Here is a 19697-nt window from a genome sequence, read left to right on the forward strand (position 1 = left end):
ATCTTGGAATAGGTTTTAGATCTATGCTGAAAATGTGACTGAGAATATGCCCTGTGGCATTGCAGTTTGACCCAAAAAGCCTTGGGTGATTCCCTACAGCATGTGAAGCAGAAGAAACATTTTCCGGAGTTACGCTGAGCTGCTTTCACTTCCTTCTACTTTTGTCCTCTCGAGACATTTTGCAAACTGGTGGTAAAGTGATGCAGCCTTCAAAACACTGTGTCTGTTTTGAGTTCTCCCTTCAAAGAGTCCAAAGATTCACTAACGTGCCATGCACTGCCACGACAAAGAAACAACCAACCCAAAGCTCATGCTGGAAAGACCAAGCATATTTTCCAAATATGTATTTTTATGATCTCTGCACTGTTACAGTATAATTCCATGGATATATAGTGAATTTTATTTTGGTTTTCTTCTCTCTAGCTATGTTCACACTGCTCTTCCTCTCTGCTAGAGAGTACTCCAAAACACAGGTAATCTAATTGGGCAATTGAGAAATTAAATTCTTTCCTATCAACTGAAGATCACAGAAAAGCCATTAAAATCCCTTCAGGATTTCCAATTTGAAATTCACATCTGTAGACCTGAGCAATGAGATGCTACTTGTTTTACTGCATCCTTGTACTAAGACACATAATGCCAATATTTGGCTTTCTCCTGTGCAGTTTGTCACTTCCTGGTTTCAGAAGAGTCCATGCTCTGTCTCCTCCTTACACAACCCCTCCCTGTCTTGTGTGTTCCTTTCTCTTTTAAAACTACAAAAAATCAGCTGCACTAGGCCAAGGCTTTGTGAAGCTCTGAAATCAATTATATAGACTATATGTAGTCTATATAATTGATAAATAATAAAACACAGGTGGGGTGGGTGGGGGTGTGGGTGTGTTAAATATGTTAAAGAGTTTTTCTCTTGAAACACAACCAGAGACAAAATCACTAAGGTGAGTTTAGCATTCAAGATTCCTTCCTTTAATGGTGCCTAGATATATGGACACAAATTCTGAAATCATCCTCTCTAGAAGTAACTGGAGTCTTAAAAGCTATTTCAGCAAAGAAGCTGAATTAGCTAAATAACACATTGAGACAACAGCACTTCCATAGCTTTCTGAATAATTAACTAATCTGTTCTGATTTGATGCATCAGAAGTATCTAGTGGAATAGAAAAACCAGCAGAAAGGCAACTCTGAAAGTGAAGGCTGAGAAAGGGAGTGTGAAGGAACAGAGCCATGTAATGTCTAGAACAGCCCTATGGCTTAGGGATTCCTCATCACTCTTTTAAGCAAGGGTCAAAAATCTGCAATTACTAGCAAAATGATGGGAGTTCATTTAGTAAAAGTTGATGAGAGCATCTTTGGTTTTGCTCCCCTCCCCAGCTTCCCATCACAAAACTGCTAGGAGCCGCAACAAAGAAGGCAAGAATCAACGCTCTTTCTTGTTGGTACTAAATTTAACAAAACAGCTCCAAATCCTAGCAAGGTGTTTCTGGGGCCCTTAGGGTTGATCATATACAAATGTAGTAAGAGCAGGTCCTCTCAGATGTAAACTTGCTCATTGATACTCTGGGTGCTCTGGTTAAGACATGTTAGCTAAGGAAGAGATGCACACATGTGTCTTGTCCTTACAGGAATATGAAGGATGGTCCCCACATCTCAAAGGGCAGGTAGTTTTCTTTTCATGGCTAGAAAAAACTTTTTGGCAGCAACTGCATTACTGCTGTATCTTCCAGGAGGCCTTGTCATAGTCTACATAAATATTATCTCTCTCTTGACCCTTTTCTGTAATATTTGCTGTAGTTTTGCTATGTGACTGTACTGATAGCATGGACACTTAAAATGCACTACCAGTAGAGAAATACCTGTTAGTCTGTAAAGCTGTGAGCAATCAAAACTCCAGCCATCTCCTACAAAGGAGAATCCATCATCAAGAAAAATGGTAATTTACACAATTGTATGAGCTGGTGTTTACAATGCATACAATTTCAAAAATAAGGTATTAATCTCCTTATAACCATACATGGATTTATCATTGTTACCTAATGCTCTTTGTGGGTTCCATTTTAACTCTGAAGCGTAAAGTTCACTATTTCACTCCTTCTCAAAGGTTTTGACACATGACCAAAATGGAGACCTCTCATCTATGGAAAGAGAGACATCTGAGCCATTAGGACACCCGTGAGGCTGGTATGTACCCAACTAGCAGGGACAACTTCCATATCTAGGAGAGTGCAGACTGGAATGGACCCTGCCTGCCCCACAGGAATAACTCCTATTGATCGTGCTTCCATTAAGTGCAATGCCTTTGTTTACATGGACTTTGGCCACATCCAATTATAAAAGCAGCATTTTTTTACCTTCTTGCTGGTAAATAAAGCTCTTACACTGAATACCAATGACAAAGCTAACTTAAGAAATGAAAGGCAATGGCCTCAGTGATAGTTTATGTTCTAAGATAATGCAAACTAAATGTTGGCCTTTCTATCAACGTGAAGTACCAGCAATCGCTGCATATAATTTCTGTTCACTAAGCCTAAAACTCTTGCTGGGGCTCCTTATCTCTGAGGCATTAAATCCTATACCAGTGCTGAGTAAAACAGTTGAAATCCACTCATTTAAAAGAACAGCAACTTCCACTTGATTTTCTCTCTCCTGTGGCTTGTTCCAAGAATGGAGATCAATAGCTGACCCTTTGACTTTGCATTTAAATGCCAGATAATTAAATTGTGTTATGCTGAAATGATGAAGTGATGAATTCTGGGGAGAGGAAGATGTATCTTAGCTATGTGTAATTTGCAAACCACACTGAAGTATGACACTCAGCAAAGAAGGGAACTCTAAAGTTTACTATAGTAGCCCTTTCATTACTGCATTTTTCTATTTTTTCTACTCAGCTGTATATATGTAATAAAGAAGGATGATTATTTAAACATCTATTGTGATTAGAAAATAAAAAAAAATCTGTAAAAGAGCCTTGAAACACATCTAGGTATTACTGAATGACAAAAAAACTAAATTATGGTGATTTTTTTTTTCCATTGGTCAATTAAACTTTGAAATAAATATACTTGAAAAGAATACTGAAAATCCAAAAAATCCATGTGCTAATCAGCAAATCTGACCTATTGCATCACCCCAGCAAAGGAATTTCAGCCTAGAGTTCTTGCCTTGAGCCAAAAATTTGTTGTCTAAGGGACTTTCTTCATTCTTTTCATACAAAGACTGGGGCTTCAGCACAGGTCAGAAAAGTCTGGCCTCTTCAAACAGACTAACATTGATGAAGGTATGTGGGATTTTGTTCTTTTTCTGTCTTGTTGATGAACCAATTCAAACTTTTTAAAGTGAAAGGGACAAGAGTAGGGCTTTCCAAATGCATGTAATAATAAGCACTGTTTTATTGAACGAGCCCAGTTAAAAGCTGAAAGGAATAATGTGGCCATTGATGAACACATATGCTGGACTGAGGCCTTGTTCAGTCACCTGAGGTCTCGTGCTACTCCTGTTGCAGCACCCTACAATAGCAATGCTGATTTGTTGTCTGCTACAAGCTTTTCAGCTGCACCACTCACCCTGTGTTAGAGCAAACAAGGTGATTAATGACAATGTTATGCAGACAGCAACTGAAGCCAAGAAAACAAACTCCCCAGACTAGATTCTTTCTTCTCCAGGAGGGAAAAATGTCTTTCAGACAATGGAAACAACAGATCCAAATGTATCTATGGGAAGGTGCAGTTAAGGTACCAACAGAAGCACAAGGTTTCCATTACAGACTCCTGTCTGGATCATTCCTGTGCTACCTCAGAGTTGCTCAGTCTGTTACTCAGCCCACTGTACAAACCCAGAACAGCTCCAGATCAGACATCTGACTGTTAGCAGCTCCATGGGAGTTCTGGAGCATGACACTCCTTGGCATCCCATCCTTCTTTAGCCCACTCTTTATGGTGGACAAAAAGACTACATTCTCACTTGTAGGACACTTGCACCTCTCCTTCCAGTCTATGAATTTCTCTTTGTGAAGCCCAGGATGATGTGCTGACAGAGCTCACAGGCTCTCAAGCCATTCATTCTCAGTGGTGTGGTCATTGCATAGAGAAATTATATATGTAGCAGAATTAACCAATAGGTACTCATAGGTCAAATGGCAGGAACCAAAAATGGCACACAGTGACTTCTTAATGTCATAACTTTTTTCACGAGATTCTTTTGCAAACATATCTCCATGGATAAAAACTTGAACCTGAAGATGCTTGTATTGCAGGATGTTTGAAATCAAAGTGAAACTTCAGAAACCATCCCTGTCTGTACAGTGACCACAGGAACGACCTCTGCAATGGATTAAACTGCTTTCAGTGGAAGTCTACCTCACAAAGTTTCAGTTGTGGTGGCTTTCAAAAAATGTGCATGGTAATGTTCATGATCTCTCATGGTTAGACAATGGAAGGGTGGCTGTGGTGAGCTGGGGGTCGGTCTCTTTCTCTGGGCAACAACAGATAGAACAAGAGGACACAGTCTCAAGCTGTGCCAAGGGAGATACAGGCTAGACTTAAGGAGGAAGTTTTTCACAGAAAGAGTGGTCAAGTACTGGAATGGCCTGCCCAGGGAGGTGGTGGAGTCACCATCCCTGAATGTGTTTAAAAAAAGACTGGATGTGACACTTGGTGCCATGACCTAGTTGAGGTGTTAGAACATGGGTTGGACTAGATGATCTTAAAGGTCCCTTCCAACCTAGAAATTCTGTGATTCTGTGAAAAATTTTAAGTGGGAGAGCAATTAAATAGGTGATGACCAATTATATTAATCTGGTGTGAACTGTGGGTAAATTCATGCTGAAATTGGGAAACTTTGGCCCCATGAGCTCTGCCCAGCAGTTGCATGAATAGCTGCAAAGAAGAAATCATATGACCTCATGAATCAGTCTTTTCTCTGTTGACATATCAATGACTTTTTTATTATTCTATTCTACTAAAAACAGGATAATGCTTGTAAAAGCAAAGCTTATCAAATTAATGAAAGGCTGTCCTGCTACGCAAAATAACAGACTAAAGGATTATTCATTTAATCTGAGACCTGCACTTTATTTATCTGAGTTCTGGAAGACGTTGAATGTCATTTGCCTCCAACTGAAGTGCACATACTTTGGCATGAACAGACCTTGCGGGTAAGTTATGACATTTCATGTGCACAGCAGCTCCCAGGATTTGGGGACAGGATGAGATTTCATTTTGCTAGAAGCCAAGCAAACAGAAGTTAGTGAAGTTGTCTTTGGCTGTAATTGTGAAATGTCTCCTTGTGAACTTTTGAACTGTTCAATCAACAACATCACAGTAACGCAGCATGCCTGAAACATGGGGCTTCAGCATTTATAAGCACAGCTAAAGCTATAAAGCTAAGTGAAAAATCTGATATTGAGAGTTTATTGCAACTGTATGGAAGAGAGAGGGAGTGGGATTTCCTGTTATTTTATTCTCATTCTGGCTGGATTCTTTGCCAGAAAGCAAGGTGGTGTTGAAGTAGTTTATGAGCAGCATCTGCCAATGGCCATACTGAGCATCCAGCTTCAGGGAACAGGCAGCTCTGGAAAGCAGTTTTATGGGCTGATAATCAAACACTAGATCTGTTACTTGACACAAGGCAGCTACCATTCAAGGTATGCATAAAACTATTGCATGCACACCAAAATCTTCTGACCAGATTGTTAAACCACTCTCCCCATTTAAACAAAGCTTCAGGTTTTTTTGTATACAATAGAGGAATTCTATTATATTGTAACAGTTGTAATGTTCTAAACTGCCCACTTTTAAAAAAGGTAAATTTTTTAGGAAAGACAATTTGCAATTTAACATTCAACTCTTGCAAGTCTCATTTACATGTTCTATTTTGTAAATACCTTCCCTGTTTATTTTGCATCTCCTTGCAGCCCCTTCAACCACAGCTGTATGAAAAGGAAGAAAGAGCACAAGTTACCTGCTCTACAAATGTTTTAAGCACATACCCATGCAGGCTCCATTCTCATATCAAATCAGAAAATAAGTAAGAGAAGGTTTTGAGCACTTCTCTTGTTAACACCCGGGTGTGCCACAGCCCAAGTGCAGCTCAGCTGCTGCGAGCACGCCGCCCTCCTGCCCGTTTGATGTCGGTTTTGAGGCTCTGAGGGAGTCGGCCCCACCAGCTGTGCCTGACGTGTGAGGTCACGGCGCAGGAGAGAGGCCATGGCCAGGGCTGGAACTGAATGAATGGAGCATTTGCTGGATTGTGGAGGATCCGAGTCATGAGCCAATTATTTGAGTATGACTGCATGTGAGACATAACTGAAAAGCTGAGATCTTACATAGAACACAGACATATTCCAAAGACAGCTTTTCCAAGGGCATCTTGAGATATGCAACATACCTCTCAAAAATAGAAAGATGTTTTTAGAAAACTATCTTACCATGGACACACAGAGAGAAATCAATTGGATTCCCTTTTTCATGAGCAAATACTTCTTTTACTACTTTTCCATCTCAGAAGTAGCACTGACAGAAACATCTATACTGTTTTAAAATTTCTAAAATATACACATATATGTCATGGTGCCTTTAGCAGCTCTGTCTTCCCTTGCCTACTGCACCTATGTCTTCATTGCTTGTCTTTACAGAGCACTCTGTAAAGTGTTAAAACTCTATTAAATCTAGTTACATGTCACTGCAGAATATGGTTTATATGTATTAATCATGCCACAAGGGCTGCCCAGCAGCCACCATTTTCTCTGTAAGGATTTAAAAACCTTATTCACATATATAAACAATTTCATAAGAGATCAATGATTCTTTAGCAGAGATTGTCAATTCCATATATGTCAGGTAAAAATTCAGTAGCTGCAAATGTAGGCAGGCTATAGTAGAAAGGTCCCTATTACTTCCCAAAATATAAATTCCTAGTGGCACCAGCACATTTATTGCTGCTCTTCTACACTTGTTTGATCAAGTGTGCAGATCTATTCTCTAACAAACCTGCTCTTCTGGGTGAGGAGAGGAAATCCACTGGCCTTTCTGGATTTTTGAGGTGGAGCACCTGTTTCCTGTGTTTGCAGGAAATTAGTTGACCACACTTAACACGCCTGACGCACAGGGGCTAATGAAGTACTCTAAAATACAGGATCTTATTTTTTCAGGAGAAGATTCCTGGGATGGGAACTTATATGGAATATAACAGGAATTGCACCATTACTATGAAATTCTAGAAGATATCAGTGTCATGTAAGACTGCAGGCTAGTTCCAAAACCCTATGCACAGGATATAATTTTTACTTTGAAAAAGATCACAGAAGTTCCCTGCTGTTCTTACTTCCATTTGGACTCTTGCTTAATCCAGTCCTAAATCTGAGGACCACAAAATTATTTGAACCTTATTTCCTGCCCATATTCCTAGCTCCTGCTGAGCACAACTCTGGCAACCATGGGTCTTGGGCGGAGATTCAGGAATTGCAATATGCAGAACTGCATGGTTCATAAACTTGAGTAATCAGGAGGTTCTGTTACAACAGACAGACTGTGAATAAACCCAAAGAAAACAGGAATTGCAGCTTCATGAGTTGCGGTGTTGTATCCAGACTTAGCTTTGAGGGGTTGATATGATTCAATTATTGCTCTTGCAGCTTGACAGTGCCACATGGGATAGGTTATTATTCCTCCCAAAAGATGTGATGCACAAAGTACTTTGAACTTGATTTTCAGCCAATTCATTGGAACTTGTTTCTACTTTCTTTTTAAAATTAGTTTTTAGAGCTCAATTTTAGAATTTGTGAATAATGGACAAGTAAGAGAAAAACTTAAATCTTAGAAAAAATTATTAATCATTACACTGCACAAAACCAGCTCTGTGTTTAGTGTTTTTTTCAGAACAGAAATACCTCAGCACTGTAAATTGTACACCATGCTGTCTGCATGCTCATTGAGCTGTGTTTTATAATCAGAAGAGTCAAGCACAAGACTCACCTAGGAACTTAGGACTCGTTTTATATTAAAAAAATTAGATATTAAAAATCCAAAGATGGTCTGATTTCCAAGTGAGAAACAGCTGTGCAGTGGAAGTTACTGTTCTTACTGTGTTACCCTGTGAAACCACAACATATGTACTCAAATGAAAAAAGTACCAGCACAGTCACTTCTTCATGAAGGGAATACCACAGACCTTACATGGCACAGATGAGAATGGTACAGCCTCCTTAGAACTATTTGATTGAGGAAACAGTTATGTGATAATTTGGATTTCTTTGCAAATGAGACTGGAATTCAGTTCCTCCACAGCATTCAAAGAAGAAAAACTATAAAGCACACCAATCAAATCAGGTCCTTGTGTTTCTGTAATAAATTTGTGTAAACATCCAAGAAAGCAACTTGTATGCCAACACCAGAAAGATGTAGCTTACACTGAATGAGTTTGAGTCACTTGCAAACAACAGTGGTCATATCCAAGTGACAGTGTATATGTATAATTTTTTCAAGGATACTCTACACACAGAACCCGAGTTTCTTGGAAAGAAGCTTTAAGAAAACATTTGGACAGAAGTTCAGCAGAGGTATGGAATGTTTTTCTAAACTAATTAGTCTGTAATTCACCTGCAAATGCTAACCTTAGGATTACAAGCTGATGACATAAACTCAGAAAGTATAGCTGCTTTTTCAAGAATTCCTTACAAAAGCAAAGCACCAGCCAGATAACATTCTCTCAGAACATTTTTGTAACTTATATTCTTGATGACAAAAAATAAATTTTCGTAATTTTTGCCTTAAAGACAAAAATTAATCTAGTGATTTGTACAATTGAGGGGGACTAGTCTCTTGCATGTAGAAATTAAATTATGTTCATGTAAACAATCTGTAAGAACACCAGTCAGGATTCTTTTTTTCACGGAGAGGTTTGGTGTTAGACTGAGAGGAGGGAAGTACTCAAATCCTTATGTATGTATCAAATATGGTGAAAAGGAGAGCTAGGATTTTTTCATGTTACAGAATCCTAAGACTTCAAGGAATTAACAGCAGCCTATTAAACAATCTCATTTGAAATCATGGGGGAGAGAAAAGGGAGTATGAAGCAAAAGACATCAGTTTAAACCAGCATTTTATCACAGAGGTGATTCTGTTTTGATAAGGTTTTTTTCTGAGCCATACTGCTCAGAAAAATCACATTCAAAAATGCAGAGAAAACAGATGAGTTCTACATGACTTTTCACCAGTAAGCACTGTTAGCAAAAAGTCTCTAAAATGTGTAGCCCTTCACCATGCAGGCCCTTTTGGTATGAGTCGGGTGAGAGTTTATGCTTGGAGAGGAAAGCTGTATTTCCTTAGTCCACACTGCTTACTGAAAACATCAGCCAATTCCAAATACTGCAGTAGGGTAAGAAGCAGAATCACAAAATGTTCTGTTCTTTTTGTTGTCTTTTTTTTTTTTTAAGAACACCCCTTTGGGGACTGACTGAAACTTTTCTTAGAAGATACTGGTGCTGAACATCTGCATTTTGACAAGCAGTGTTTAAAAGCTGTTTCTCATTACACTTTTGTCTCTGCAGTATATAGTTAGAGTGTTGTAAATTATCACTTTAGTGTAAGGTATCTGACAGTCATGTTCCTAAACACATTTCATCTGCACGTCCCAGTCATAGAAGTCTGGGACAAGGTTCATGGTAAAACATTTGTGCCAGCTGTTGTACAATATTTGCTTACATCAGTGAGCACAGCAAAGATTACATTGTAATCTCCCAACTGCTTCATCCTCTGAAAGTGACCAATGACACTTAATTACAATGGCTCCCCAGAAGTTACACTGCTAAATTTGCACTCCAAGCTCCAACAGATGTTAGCTTAAATCACATCTGATCTGGTCAGTGAGGTGGTGCCCTTAACGATATTATCCTGCAGACTGAAAGGAGATGCCAACACAACAAACCTCACTCAAGCTGAAGGAAAATGTGGAAAACTGGTGTAAATCTTTCAGCATGGTAATGACCTCGATCTCATGTGATATCTGAACTCATTTGCAGATGAGATGTTAAGAAAGCTGTGGAGCACCCCAATGAACGATGAGCAACATTATTCCCACAATTTTTGGCTAAGCTCCTCTTAAGGTTACTGTTTCAGACCCCCCCACAAACTCTGGCAGTCATTTGAAAACTTACCTTAGCGACAGTGCAAGGGATTCTGCAGAGCAGGTAAGAGCTGGAGGCTTTGGGCACAGGGAGAATTCTCCCTCCGGGTTCCACTATTTGAGCAATGTGGAGTTAAGCTACTGAGTTGCAACAGGCCTATTTCCCTTTCAAAGTCTCAGCAGCATACAGAGGAGCAGCAGAATCAGAGTTAGGGCTCACAAAAATTTACATTTAACTGTGCAAACCCACTTTTATGTGTATTATTAATCAATACTATATATATGCATATTATATTTGCAGGTGGTTGGTTAGGAAGAGGTTTCTTTCCCAACGAAACACAAGATTCTGTGCTTAAAAAAAACCCATGTGTGTTTCCTTATTAGGGACACTGAGAGCTGGTTTTTTTTTTAAGACAAGGGGTAGGTGATTAGCTAGAGATAGTCTTATATCATATAGCCTGAAGTAAAATTGATTCTATTAAATTCACACCTAGAATCTACTAAAATTAGTAATTAGAATTACTTTGTCCTATGATCAAATTCTACATCTTCTCTGTCATTTGAAAAAGAAAAACAAAGAGCTTTTTGAGACACTTCTTATAGGTCTCTTTATACTAGTAACACTATGTAGGGGTACCTATACATTCCAAAGCATTTGCTTTTCTGGTTACTCATATATTTGCTCATACATTTCTATTTAAGCTAGAATTTGGTTCCAGATGTTGCCAGTCTGAGTAATTCTTACATGTTAGTGCAAAGAACTAAGTAGTTTTCAGTGATGAAAGCTGGGGGAAATCGAAAGCATAAATATAGTACATCTTTGCATAAAAAGGAAAAATGTATCAATGAGAATCCTGCCTGAAAGTAATCCTTTGGGATATCAAGGAAATTCCGTTTTGTTTTGGCCATGTTAGGAGAATTTAGAAGACATATTTACAAATACATCCTGAATTTATTACACAGTCAGGCTAAACATTCTATTGGCACTGCTTGTATAGATATATATACAGCAAATGGAAGTTTCCATTGACTTTGAGGGGCTTTCAGTGTTCTGAAAGTGCAAGAAAGCTAGATACAATTAAATAGGGCTTGGAAAATATATAAATCACCAGAACAATCCAAAACTGCCATGACACTCATGGGGTCGTCTGCTGGCATTTAAAAGAGAATGCAATTTAAAATTCAGTAAGCCCCTACATATAAATAACAAAAATTAGTCCATAGGTTCTATGAGGTTTTAGCAGCATCTCTGTTCTATTTGCTATAGCAGAATACAGCCTAAATTACTAGATTAAGAATATAGGAAAGCACTATATTCAACTGGGAGGTTTGCAAGAATGTGAAATAGTCTAAAGTCCCAGTCTAGTATGCAAATTCATACCAATGTAATTTCATTTATTTACCCTGAAAATGCAAAATAAATATTTCCCTGATGTATTAACAAATAGCTCATAATTTCACCAAAAATTTGCAGGAAACATCTGAAAATGTACTAATAATCTTTCTCAGCTGCCTCCATTCTAAGTTCCTGTAGTGGAAATACTGATGGCTGTTTACTTTAAAAAGCTCAATACATCACTTCTGGCTGCAGTCCCTCACCTGATCTTACTCTGTAAGAGTTAGCATTTCTCCTGCTCTCCTTTACCAGCTTTAAAAGGTACTGTTGAAGGTAGTAAGGACATAACTAGCATGCCCACCCTGCTTGGGTATTTACTGTCAAAGGATATTCTAGCTAGGTGCAGGACCCAGGCAGATGGAAAGATGCAAAACATGCTGCAGCAATACTGTTCTGTCATCTGACTTATTCAAGCTCCTCTATCCCAAAAACTCATATAACTTATAACCAAATAATAGAGAGTGGTCAGGTATAGTGTGCAATAAATCAAAGATAGCTTATTGGGCCATTGCTGGCAACATCAGCAGATAGCCAGTCACCAGTATTTTGCCTATATTTCCTGAGAGCACCACAAAAGGACTGTAAGTGATTACAGCAAATCTTTTCCTTGCACTAGAGGTCATTTCAGGATATGCTTACTTTAATACCATTTGACTTGTGCCAAGTTCTTGGTTAGCAAATGCTTTTTATGTTTAGGCTGCAAAAAAGCTTCTGAGGTCGTTTTTCTACAAGTAACCACAACGGTGGCACTCTGAACTTTTAAAATTTTTCTTTTCTATTAAGTGGAGGCCCTGTAAGATCTGCTGAATCTGCAAGACCTGAAAAATACAGGATATGTGTGTCTGACTTCAGTGCCTGCACTTAAATAACCCACATTGTCTAGCTATTGTTAAACTGAACACAGCAAGATAATGATCTCACTGCCCATGCAAATCTACCTCATAAAAGCCAAGTGGGTAACAAAGGGAAAAAAGTATACCTATAGAAATCCTACAGAAAGGACCCTTCAAAAGTTGTCCTGCATTTGAACAGCAGAGTATTTTTCTGGCTCTGTCAGCACCAACTTCCAGACAGCTGATCCAAGATTGGAAGGGGGTGGGGGGAAGTTGGAACATGCTTAACTTAAAAAACAGAACTAGAAACCACATGTCCAATATAAACAAGTTCCAGGTTTCTGGTCTTGGACGTGCCATAAGCATGTTCAGCCAGACAATAACACAATGGAACAGTTGTTTTAAATGGTTAAAGGTGCCTTCTCTTCAGATGGAATCCAATTGTGAGTTTGTTTCATAAGGAATTCCAGTTTAGCAAAAGGTTTGTTTATGCAAAACTTCTGTCACATCACTTTCCAGTGTCTTGCAGAGAAATGCTACTGCAGGAAGGTCTTCTGCAGATCATTCTGAACACTCTTGTCCATAGGGCTGTGGTTAATTTCTAATACAAACACAGCAATCAATTGCAACTGTCCATTCACAAAAACCTTGCTTGCCAGTTTCCTCCCAACCATTTGTAAGACTTAGGTCTTACCACTGAGAAGGAAAGTGTTACTACCAGTGTCTTGGATGAGGAAAACAACTGGAGGGTCATCCATCTTCACTACTTCCAATAGTAATAGGTTTCATTACACTGGACCTAAATCCCACTTCCATGCTAAAAGAAAAATGGTTTGTGGAAAGAGAAGCCTGTGATGTTTCTGATTTTTCATTAGACACATAATTGTAACAATGATAAATACAGTTTTATTTTAAATGCTTTTTAGCTACAATATCTAAATTCTGTTCTTAACAGAAACTTCATTTCTGTGTCCTCTGCATGATTAATAGCTCCACAAAGACTGGGGAGAAAGAGGGGGAAAGGAAATAAAGGTAAGCCTTTCACAGAGAAACCTGTATAACCATCAGGAGAGGTAGTTCCACCTAAGAGCTAATGTTAATCAAGTGTGTGGTAAATACAGCTGTCATCCAGCTGGATTCTCCATGCAACTAATTTAGCCCTAACTCTTTTGCAGCTGAATTAACTGAATCTTATTATTCAGTCTTGAAGCAGTCATGTAAAAGCAGTGAGTAGGATTCCTTCTTCCTGAAGGTAGGTACTCTTCTTCCTGACATCAAGTCCTTTTGAAACATGTTTTAAAATTTGCTTACTCTTTAAGAAGTTTATGCCCTGTGTTTATTTCAAAGACTTTTACATTAACAAAATTATAGCATATATCTATTTTTTGTTCTCTTCAATGACCACAGATTGTTTGATCCAGGCTTAAAATCAATACTTTAAAGTAAGAATTTTAGTCTTGAGAATTGTGTTGTAGGGTGAAGACTCAGGCAGGACTTTGAGGGAAGTTGTTCTATGTTTTCTACTGACTTTTTCTGACATGTTGAAATTTTCTTAGAGAAGTAAGAAAGGAGTTGCAAAGCTCTTTCAGAGGAAACACAAACAATGCTTTGAAAATCTGTATTGTTTTTAAAAATACAGCCTCATTAAAAGAGTTAAGATTATCAATTTTCAGAGAAAAAGTAGCAGGCTGCTGAAGTTCTTAACACTGAGAATGAAGGGTTACGCCTTAGGGTGGAAACACAACTGTTTTGTGAGGCTGATATTTGAATCTGTCCAGAAGCCACCATTTGGGCCCATCTCAGAAAAAAAAAAAAAACAAAAACTTGTAGAAAATGTTTTGATGCACTCAGCAAAGTAAGAAGGTGGAAGGCGTTTAAGGGACACAACAGCCTAGAGGCACCTTGCAGCTTTTGGATAATCTAGATGTATGCCAATGAGACTGAAGGAAGCATACAGAGCCTACGAGTTGTTTCTAACTTTTAACACGAGACATCAAACCCAGGAGGCCCAACATGCAGAGGGACATATTCATTTAGTCTGTCCTTTTGCCTTTGGGAAATCTGTGTTGGGAAAAGGCCTTTGCAATTTCCTCTGGCATCCTGTTCAGAGGGAGTGCAGCTCCCCGTAAGTCCCTGTGTGCAGAGCAGCCAAACTGGCAGCTCAGGAGGAAGGATTGAAGCACCAACACCACTCATTTCATCCTGCTGCAGACAAGAGCTGTCTGCAGTCCTGCTGTGCACTGCTCTTGAGTGGCACAGAAGGCCCTAGATCGGGTTTCTTCTCTTGTAATCTTTTCCTGCAAAGCCTTGGGTCTTCACCAACACTGCCCACCTGCTACACACATCCACATATACGCCTTCAAGAGGCACTGTGAGCCTAGAGTTAAAAGAAACCTCAGCCAGGTCTAGTCCACGGGTTTGTATTTAACTAGCTATGTTTCTGGTAATTGGCAGGTGCTAAAACGGAACATAAAGTTTATTTTATGATAGAAAAACTTGCTTCTTACATTGGTTATTGTTTTCTACACACATGGATAACATCTTGATCCAGAACTTAAGGGAATCTGTGCTTTGCTGTTTTGTTTTGAATTAACATAGTGTGAGCAAATCAGACTTACTAGAACTGAAAGTGAAATCCAAACCCCTATTCAAAATGGGTAATTTGTACTTTACATAAAGGCCTCTTTACCAGCCTGAACACAGACCATATACTTCTCCTGTTTGTCCAGCCTAATTGTTATGCTCTTGTCATACTTGTGACAGTGAGGTCTGACTGCTTCATTCTCAGATTGTTTTCAAATACCAATTACCAGGACTCCCGGCTGAGACTGGTGCCCAGTTCTCTTTAACTTCTGCTAATTTGTGCAGACTCATTTAATTCTGATGACTGACTGAAAGGCTGTTTCTGTGTTATCATGTGCTGCTTAGTGCTTAGAACTAGTTGGTTTAGAAGGACAGTTTAAAGGAGTTACATGAAGGTTTATTTTGTGCTTTCTCTCATTCCTGCTGGTGATGGTGTGCTAATGGAGACAGCTAACATCTTGAGAGGTCACAATGATTTGGTGGGGAGCTGCAATACATAGGATTCTTGTGATTCCTGCCCAAAATCCCATCATTTTTTCTCTATGCATGTATAAATACATAATATAATGCAATAAGCTGGGACTCTCTACAGCCTCTCAGAACACTGTGGTCCTGGACAAGGCTCTGTAAGATTGTAGCCTGTGCATTGCTATTAGGCTCTGTACTGTCTTCCTTCTACCAGTGGTGCATCAAGAGACTCACTGGTTTCCAATAACTCCAGAAAATATCCAGACCTTTGTGCTGAAAAGCTGCTTAGATAAAGGGGAATTCTGAAGTGTGAATTGTTTATCTGATTTTCTGTAAGACCTTTGTGTTTAGGAATTTTCTCAGTGGAGAAGATTTTTAAAATCCGTGCACCAGTGAAACCATTTTTTTATCAGTGGGGCCAGTATAGCTTAGAATAAATAGGGGTGCTGCCTCTGTGGACCACAACAGAGCTTCTGAGATCCACAGAAAAAGTATTTGGACTTGACAACTACCCACTGACACTAAATATAACCTCCTGGTAAACATTAAAACTTCAAGGGCTTTGTGGCTGATGATCATGTTGAACTCCAGGACATTCAGTGAGAGACTAGAGTGGAAAACATAAACATGAAAAGAAACACGGGGGGATGGGAACTTTGAAAGCTGGTGGAGAGAACAGAGAAGATTTTGATGATTTTTTTTTTGTTGTCTGATTCAAGAGTTTCCAGTGTAATAAAACTGAAGTATCCATAAGGCTGAGACAGGTTAACTAGTAATGAACCAAAAAAGCACACAAGAAACTGTGGATTGCTCCAGCACATTTTGTCCTAATAGGAGTACTAAAAAACACTGTACACCGAGTAAAGGACAAAAAACAGATGCTCTTGTCATTTCCATCTTGGTTCTTCTGCTTTAAATAGGAGAATTATCTTCCTCTGCACTATGGTTTTTACTTCATGTATTTAAGCTCTGATATCTGGCTATAATTATCAGAAGGATTTCACAGGGAGCACCAAACAGCTGGAAAACAGTGCCAGCTCTCAGTCCCCATCACTGTGGGCTGGATTTGATACTTGGAAGGCTCTGTATCCTTTGACATAAGCTCAAGGATCTGCTCTATCCTTCCTCAAACCATGAAGAGCAAAGCCTTTATTTTCTCAGTAAAGTAGCACACAAGGACAAGCAAGTTTCTAAAGCAGATCATAAACTGCTCAAGTATCTCTTGCATGATCATCAGTTATCTTCTAGCCTGCAGTGCTGTCCTCAGCTTTCAGGTCACCCCTAAATACCAGCTCATCTAGTCTTACAGCACATGGAAGAAGTTCTGCTCCACAGCAGAAGTTTTGACCGTTCTTAGCAAACATGGTGGGGACTTAGTTGGATGGGTGTTCAAAGCACCTCCCATGTGCACCTGGGGCACCTTCACCACTGCTCTGTGAGGTGGTAGCCATCACCCTGACATCTGTCTGGCAGCTGGGCACACTGATGTGTTACTTAACTAGTTCAGGATGACTAGAAAGCAGAGAAGACCCAAAGCCCTCATTCTGAATCAGTAAACACCATTACATGTTTTGTAAGAACAAACATTTACCAGTCCTGGAAGTGGTCATTTTTTTCTGTTAGCTTAACTCTTATTGACTTACAAACTTTTTTCAAGGCTGTGACAATTTATTTTAAAGATAGAAAAAAATGCAAACACCTTAGAAAATATTCTGCAAGGAGAGTAAGAGGCATTTAAGCCTGTTTAAAACTCAATCCAAACAGAGACAGACCTGTTGCCAGTGAGGAGGGAAACTTGGCAGCTTTGCTTAAAGCTTCCCACACAGACACTGGAGACGAAAGAAAACAAAGAAGCTGTAGTCCCTGAGGGTCCTGCCACTCCCTGGGCAAAAACAGTCCCTTCCCTGCTTTTCCTTTAGCTCTCAGACACACACACGTGCTCTCTAACAGCAATAACCAGCTGAGCCCTACAGTCCTGGAAAAAAATACAGGAAATGAAGAGTTAAAAAAAAGAAAAAAAGGAAAAGAAAAAAAAAAAAAAGAGAGAACTTGGAGGCGAGCCAGCGTCCCCGAATGACTCCGCTCTGCCGGCAGCCTGGAGCGACACTCCCCGCCCGCCCTGCCCTCCCTCCTCTCCCCGCAGGGCGGGCATGCCAAGCCCTCCTCTCTTTATCAGGGGCTGGAGTTCCCCTTCTTGGTCTCTGGTTGGTTTGGAAACCCAGAAATGTTGCTAAATTTATCTTTCGCTTTCAGGACAATGGTAAATGCTAGCAATAAGAATGCAAAAGAACTGAAAATTAATGGAGACAATTCCCTGCAAGCCAAGTGGAAACACCTTTTCTGTACAACTCCCAAGGCGGCAAAAAGCAGTTACACAGTGCAAAGCAGGACAGGCTGCCTGGGGTGCCAGGAACACGCTGTTCCTTTGGCTGTGTGCCACAGGGAATTGTCCATCCATATGCTCCAATTTGATGGGGCTTTCTTCTCTCCCACAGAGAGCAAAGCATACCATCAAATTAGACTGGCTCTTACTTTATATCTCAGGAAGGCAACAAGAAAAGCTGAAGGCACACTGAAGGCCAGCATGGGTGAGGCTGACACCTCAGAGCTAAAACTGCTCAGGAGTTATGTCATGTTTTATTCTGAGGATCTCTTTCTTACTGCTCTTTTTAAGAGATCTGACCATACATCTTCGTAAACTAATTTGCCATCTGAAATGACTCAGTGGAACATTTTGCACAAGTCTGCTCTAGTCGGTGTGGTGCCTCGACACATGTGCTATGATTGGTGCTTTCAGCAGAGGCTGGACTCCTCGATTTTTGGTGTCCCCTTTCTGACTGGAAGCCATCCTGTTTCCCAGCACCAGGCAGAGGCGTGAGGTGTGGCAAGTCATGGGGCCTATTTCAAGATGGCCCTCCTAATACTTTCAGTGCAACTTTCTCAAGGCTTGCAAGACTTCCGCTTTTTCTGTGGGTGTGTCTCATAAATTACAGTAGCAACAAAAAAGTGCTCAGCCTTCACCAAGAAGTAAGCACTGAACACTGATGAGTACAAGTTACTGGTTGCATTCAAATGTTTTTTTCTTTTGAATTTGGTTCTACCCAGCTGCCAAGAGCATTTCAGACACTGCCCATATCCCCCTCTCTCCTCACTCATGGTGTCCCCTTGTGACTCGTGTTCAGCCTCTCATCTACCTTCTGCTTACTCTGGCTTTCACAGTGTCTGCTAAAGAAAGAAACAGATACACAGCCATGTAGGTACCTCTAGAACATTTAATTTTAAAATATCAAGAGTATTGATACTTGTGTGATAAAACTGGTATAAAAAGAGGGACTGGAGCACGGAGTAGGAAAAACGGGGAGGTAAGAAGTACTGGAAAGGGAAGTAGAAGACACACAGAACAAGAAGGCCAGCAGCTAAAAATTACAGCTTGGTACAATCCACACAGGTGACCCGCATGCCGTTCCCTATGACATTAATAAAAAGGGCACCATTAGCTTTGAATCTATGCCCGGTAAGGGTTTATTCCCAGAGGGGTTTTTTTTTTGTTGTTGCTGTTTGGTTTTCCCAAGCTTGAGTTCCGAGAGGTGAAACCATAACAGTGGCCAAATAAAAGTTTGTTTGGTTTTGTTTTTCATTTTAATTACCAAGCTGTAACAAATAAATCTCTGGCTGGATTGTAACTAACCTGTATGGGTCCTTAGATGAGCTTTAAGATGGGAAGATTTGCCATAAACTTTTTCACACCCCACATAGTGGCATTTGTGCTTTTTCTGGGGTGATCCAGGGTCAGTCCAGCTTCTTATGCGTTTGTTCTTTTGTCTGGGGCTTGGCTCAGTTACTGCAGCCAGGCTAGTAGGTGTGGCTGCTCTTTCTCCTCCGCTCTTACCAGCTGAAGACAGACTTTCTTCCCCAAACTCCGTAGGAGCAATAGAAAAGTGTATTTGTTCTGTTATATCAAGCGTCTCTGCTTTTTCCGTCCTTAGAGCAGGTGAGTTTGGGACATGCTGGTTCAGATCTGCTAAAATGCTAGCTACCACAAGTAATGATGATCCATTGTCTTTCCCGGTTTCTCTGACTTCCCGTCTATCTTCTCCATTGGATGAAGGAAGTATTGCTGCATCAGGTTGGGAATCAGGCTCCCCTTTGGGACTATGGATAACAGCACGACTTGACATAGAAACAAGGCACTCTGCTGCAAAATGATCCACATATGCTGCTGTTGCCATTTTTCATAAGTTTAAAAAGAAATCCAAACGGACGAAGACAAAAAAAGAAAAAAACAAACCCAACACAACAGC

At 39.9% G+C, this 19697-nt stretch overlaps 1 protein-coding gene across 1 annotated transcript in view; it reads right to left on the minus strand.

The window, feature by feature from the left end:
- KLF13 (KLF transcription factor 13) overlaps positions 1-19625 on the minus strand; it is a 32735-nt gene extending 13110 nt beyond the window's left edge. Inside the window, exon 1 of the mRNA XM_064389161.1 lies at positions 19085-19625. Within this exon, the coding sequence (XP_064245231.1) occupies positions 19085-19625 (541 nt within the window). The remainder of the gene's footprint in view (positions 1-19084) is intronic.
- Positions 19626-19697: the final 72 nt, after the last annotated feature.

Source organism: Passer domesticus, chromosome 14 (assembly GCF_036417665.1).
Source record: "Passer domesticus isolate bPasDom1 chromosome 14, bPasDom1.hap1, whole genome shotgun sequence".
Classification (NCBI taxonomy): domain Eukaryota; kingdom Metazoa; phylum Chordata; class Aves; order Passeriformes; family Passeridae; genus Passer; species Passer domesticus.